Source organism: Lissotriton helveticus, chromosome 9, assembly GCF_964261635.1.
Source record: "Lissotriton helveticus chromosome 9, aLisHel1.1, whole genome shotgun sequence".
NCBI lineage: Eukaryota > Metazoa > Chordata > Amphibia > Caudata > Salamandridae > Lissotriton > Lissotriton helveticus.
In genome coordinates, this window is record NC_136070.1 from 705712195 (window position 1) to 705718194 (window position 6000).

Genomic DNA, 6000 nt, shown 5'->3' on the forward strand with positions numbered 1-6000 from the left:
GTTCATCAGGGTACATGCAGGTCACTTGGTCAAGAGTACTGTGCAGTGTCCGTGCGGGTGACTGATCAACTTGCTTGGGATATGTGCGGTCTTGCTTAAAAGAATCAGATCACTGTGATGGTAGATCCTGTAACTCATGGCCTCTGGGTAATCAGGATACAAGACTCCTTGGGTCCTATTCCATTACTGGTATGCTCAGGACAGCCATATGCTGTGCGGATTTACGGCTAGATGCAGATTGTTTGGCAACCGCATGGAGGCTCCGAGTTGCGGGACACTAGCAAGATGTGATGTGAGAGATAATTTCCCTCCTGGCCCAACTTAGTCACTGTGCTAGGTGGCATGGTGCTCCGGTGTGAAGGGCAATCCTGCAGGCTGTTGCCTGGTTAGAACTAGGTTAAGGGAGAGTCTTGACAGCAAGAGGTAGAAAATCCAGAGGACTCGTAGGAAAAGCCAACACTGGTGACTGGCTTGACTCCAAGAGAAAAAAAACATAAGGTGAGCCATTGTTGCCATTTAAATAATGAAATAGTCAATTTCTTTAACAGCAAGTCTCTCAGATTACTGCAGTTCATTGTATTTCTGCTGTGAGCAACACATTCAATTAAGGACGGTTATAGATAAACTCTGGAGAATTCAATAAATAACACCCACATAAGTAGCCAAATAGAAATTCTGTGGCCCATATAGTTATAAAAGGTGTGAAATTGTGATATTTTTCGAAAACACGATCATGGATCATGTTTTTGCACAGTTCACAATCTGAACGGAATTTCTAACAGGTTCTCTCAGAGTTTGCATTCATTAAAAATGAGGCACACTGAAGCAAAGTGACTCGTCTAGGATCACATAATTTAGTCAAAACATAACTAAATGGTTTTGAGCACCGTAGATTTCCAAGTCACACCGATTGCATTTAAGCCACGGTACAATATTCCCTGCTTCCTCCAGTTTCACACATAAAAGAACAAAACAAGTGAACACTGTTCAATAAAGTCAACATATAAAATGCATGACAAATCAATCAGACACTAACTAAGAAATATTTATAAATACAGAAAGGTAAAACAGAATGAATATTGAAACTTGAAAAAACAATCCAGCTAACTATACATACTAAAACTGCATCAGTGTTGTTGTCCCCAATACATAGTTAAGAATAGGGCAGAGCACTCTATACGGCCGCCTCAACTTAAAAAAAACCTTATTTTAAGCCCAGCGTTTTATTTAAGTGAACCAAATTCAGGTAAATAAATTAACCAAAAAAAGTACAGGTAACTCATAAAGCATCCTTTAAGGATATATAAAAGCCTTCAATCTGACACATTTAAAATGCAGCCCCATGCTGCGGAAGTGCCTTCACTAGCTTGTTCTTCATATCAAAGCCAATTTAAACGGAAGCGGTTTAAGAAAAATCATATTTCGGACTAGATGTCAGTCGTGGCATAACATACCTGCCAAGGCAAAACCAAAGGGGATGATGGACGGAGTGTTGAACAATGAAAGCACTCATCCCCAGTCAACTGATCTGGGTTTAATCCATCATCATACTTTAGCTCAATCCGCCACCCCAGTTCAGAAGCCATGTCTTCTGTGGACCGGAAACAAGCATCCTGGGACCGGTATCTGGCTAATCAGCCATCATCAGCCAGGCTAGCTTGAATCCAGTGGCAAAGTGAGCAAGGGACCCACATCTGGGCATACCCTGCAACTGTTATTTCATTAGCAGAACATTACGTCTTCTCTAATCCAATCTGTATTAGAAAGGGAAGAGGGGGCCAAGCAGTATCCAATACTTAATGTGAGCCAGGCTCACTCAACAGTAGGATGCGGTATGTGTGTGCCCCAGGGCTGGTCATTCTCTGAGGCATAGGCGAGGGAAAGTGGACCAGGCTGTACGATGTGAAACATTACTCTAGAGGCCATGCCCAGCCCTCCCAAGTATCACGTATCAGGAGTGACACTACCACATTTCAGTGTGGTGATCCGCATCACTGCACTGAAGTGCAAAGCCACACATTTGTAGCGCCTCCTGGGCTGTGAAGCGCCCAAAACGCTGGCTGCTAACCCACTACTTTTTACTCTGAACAAAGTGCAGAGCGGCAGCCATCGCTCTATGCTGTTCCTGACAGGTTTGGGGGCTGCCTGAGCTCGAGGAAAGCTGCTACTATTTACAGTGAATTAACAGATGTCAGACTTAAAATGTATTTATATATGTTAGTCTGTTCAAACACAATTGGTATCTGATTTTGATTGAATTGGACAAAGTAACCATTTGAATAAAATAGTCTAAAGAAATGAAGAAGCAGCACGGGGGATCTTTTTTATCAAAAAATATTTCTTTTATATATATTTAGAGCATGAGTTCATGGGGTACATTTCCACAGATAAAACGGATTATAGTGCTTTCAAATTAAAAGGAAGGTCTTAATAAGTCATACAACAAAAGACCGACACGTCGACTACCGAGTTCATTTCTTCATCTACTATTGACTAGACAATTGGCCTTTACTTTAAGAAAAGAAGAGTCATTTGCTTTTCTGATTTATTGGATTGGATTTTTTGTTCAGATGAACTATAGGAATAATTTGGAATTTTCTTTTTCATTTGAAAGCATTATAATCAGTTTTATCTGTTGAAATGTACCCCATGAACTCATGCTCTAAATATATACAAAAGAAATATTTTTTGATAAAAAAGATCCCCGGTGCTGCTTCTTCATTTCTTTAGACTATTTTATTCAAATGGTTTCTTTGTCCAATTGATAGACAGACAATTCAATCAAGATCAGATACCAATTGTGTTGGAACAGACTAACATATATAAATACATTTTAAGTCTGACATCTGTTAATTTATTTTCCCAAATAAATTCCCTTGCTGGCACCTTCTTAAATTTCCAGTTTCTGCCCAAGCCCGCAAGGGTAGATTGGGTCCCCCACCTTTCTTCATCACTATTTACAATGAACCAGACCTCATTAGGATTGGGTTCACCGCGCGGCCCCATTATTACCATTTCACGGATCATGTGGGAGGAGTCGGCGAGTGCCCAGTGTGATAGGCGGTGGGTCCTGCTGCAGTTTCCTGCCCGCCGCAGTTGAATTAGAAATTTTCATCCTCAGCTGGCGGCAAGCATTTAGGCTGCTGATTAAAACACGAACCTCAGTGGTTTGCAGTGCCCAGAAAACGTTCCTGACTATGCAGCAGCTATGTAGCTGAGCCGCGACCTCATGCCCGGCGGCCGGCGTTGCTCAATGCTGCGAGCGGGGTCCGAGTTGGGTTGCTGGAGGCCGGCCAGCACTGCCTCTCGCTGGCCTCGACGCAGGAAGTGCCCAGCATAGCCCAGGTATCATGATTTTAAAGTTTTACGGTCGAATGTGCTAGCACGCAGCGCCCGTGTGGCACAATACATTCCTCTATAATTACGCACCGGACTGTTTCACAGCTGATCATTATAGGCACACCATGCATCTGCTTGCAATTCAGTTAATTATAGGCGAAGATTGCTGTTGTGGCCATGCTGCACTGATGTGTTTTGCTGCTGTTTTGTGTTTTTGAACGTGATGATTTGGAGGCGGCAGAGGGAAGAGGCAGCCCGTGCTGCCGTGACCCAACGGACAGGGCCCGGTACCACAAGGCAGTGAAGCAAGGGAGCCCCACTGTATTCCGAAAGCGGAAACCCCGCACATACAGCCTGGCTCCAAAAAGGAAGGGAGTGCAGTTTAGGCCAAGCAGGGTCTCACGACAGCTCGCCAGCCCAACTGGGATATATTCGCCTGCATTGCTCAGTTTACAGAGGGAAGGCTGTTGGCTTCTCAGGGCAACTTTGGGGCAGCCTGTACTGTAAACAAACCCAGGTGGAAGAAGCCATCACTCACCTTCTTGCTGACGGGGTGCCAGCTTAAGTCTAATGGCCCACTCTCTCCTCACCCCGCCTGAGAGGAGTCTGGGGCAAAGGTCTGCAGGCCTTATTCAAGTGCTCTCAGCTGGAAAAGCGTTGTATTATAACTAAAACTTGGATTTTCAAAGCGCCGGGACACATTTCTTTGTCAGAGGACCGTAAAACTACAACCTTTTACAGTAGCTGTCACCTTACATGACCCACGCATGTTTCCAAAACTGTATTTTTTCACGAGGATTAGCCGTGAGTTATTGCTTTTTACTAGGTTAGTGCCCTTCCATTTCTGTTGCTTTACAACAGTTTTAAGATATTAGAGTTTCTCGTTCCTCAAAAGGATGTAATTTCTTATATTTAAATGTTTCCCTCATCTTCATTGCTTTATTTGTTTGCGAGAAAATGTCACACATAATTGTTGAAATGTTACTCATAATTACACTGAAATTATGAAAATGTCACACATGGCAATCTGATGTCACACATAAAATTGTTGAAATGTCACTCATGATTACAATGAAATTATGAAAATGTCACACATGGCAATCTGAAAACTTGGCAGCTATGCATGCCGGAGGTAGACGGGGAAGTCAAAACTAGCGACACTAGTATTCATGCAACTGCAGTCATAATCCAGGAAGATGCAACAGATAACAAAATGTGAAGTGCTTCCTTCCGTCTGGCCATTTTAACTCGTGAGACGGGCTGGTACAAGAAAAGAAACGTACACAACAGTAGCAACTGGAGAAACTTGTGCCCGAAAACTAAGGGAAACTCTATCTTTTAGAGACGCCGGGGCGCACACATTTGTGAAGCATGCATATACAGCAGACGCGCAACGCCCATAGGCACTGAATGTCCGCACTTTCCAACAGAGGATGTCCTTTCTTCGTGAACAAGGGGGTATTCATAATATACGAATGTACGCCCTTACTAGCAAGCACTCCAGCCCGGGAAGGCACCAACTATCTACAACTTACACGCACCCTCCGTAAATAATTCAGCCTAATACCTTCGTACGTTCTTGGACCTGTGCTGCTAGATATCATCTGTTCATAATTCAGGCATTTCCTGGTCAAACACCAACCAATCCGCTGCCTGAACATATCCTGGGCGTCGTCTGGGAGTGGACGGCACGGCTAACGTATAAATGACATAGGATTAGAGCATTGGGTGTCAAGTAGCCAATCGTAGTGCGACACACAGAATTCCTAAGCGCTGATTGGCTGTGGGTGTAGGTAGGTGGGCGGGTGGAAAGGTTTGCGGAGGCATCGCGGTTCAATTTCCCGTATATTGGCTTCAGCAATGGCTACATCTTATCAGGATATAATAACGACGACTGAGGGCATGGGAGACCTTTTCGATTGTTGCTCACATTTCTAGGAAAGCAGATCAGACGTGACAACCATACAGGGCCCCTTCGGCGAAGGACATGTGGTGGCTATTCTCTAAGTCGCGTAAACGCCTCGTTGGTAGTATTTATTTATTTATTTATTTATTTATTTATTTATGCATTTTTATATAGAGCGGACTTTACCCGAAGGCGTCAGAGCGCTTCACATTAGGAACAGAAATGAAACATAATGAGAAACATTACAAAAGAACAGATTGCAAAAACATACGTTACTTACATAAGGTAATAGTGACAATTGTGAGCAAACAAAATACATGAGGTAGTAAAAATTGTGAGCAACCAAAAATACATGAGGTAGTAAAGGTAATAGTGACAATTGTGAGCAAACAAAATACTTGAGGTAGTAAAAATTGTGAGCAACCAAAAATACATGAGGTAGTCAAAAGTGCACAAGAGGAAAAGTGACAAGTGTACAGTTATAAGAGAAAACAGAGTATAATTAGAGGTATAGTACTGCAATAAGTGCTAGACACTCAGGCACAAGAACAAGCGTTACGTAGGCAAGGTGGCACTTGTGCAAGTATCAAAGGTAAAAACATGTGAGAGGTAGCAACCGTGTGTTACAAGGGCAGAGTGGTGTGTGCATGTTACAAAAGGGCACCGAACACCAGTACATGGAAAATACTGCAAAAAGGCAGACACTCCAACCACAGGAATACACTGGGAAGGCACTTCCATGGTCGTGGAAAGTA

The 6000-nt window shown here is 43.2% G+C and overlaps 1 protein-coding gene across 2 annotated transcripts in view; it reads right to left on the bottom strand.

Annotated features, from left to right (window-relative positions):
- LOC144781810 (putative palmitoyltransferase ZDHHC24) overlaps positions 1–5021 on the bottom strand; it is a 154395-nt gene extending 149374 nt beyond the window's left edge. Inside the window, exon 1 of one of the 2 annotated variants that reach the window (XM_078660823.1) lies at positions 4907–5021. In XM_078660823.1, coding sequence (XP_078516949.1) covers positions 4907–5000 — 94 coding nt within the window. In that variant the 5' untranslated portion in view covers positions 5001–5021. Of the gene's footprint in view, positions 1–4880 lie in introns of both variants that reach the window. The other variant, XM_078660824.1, reaches the window with a different exon arrangement.
- Positions 5022–6000: the final 979 nt, after the last annotated feature.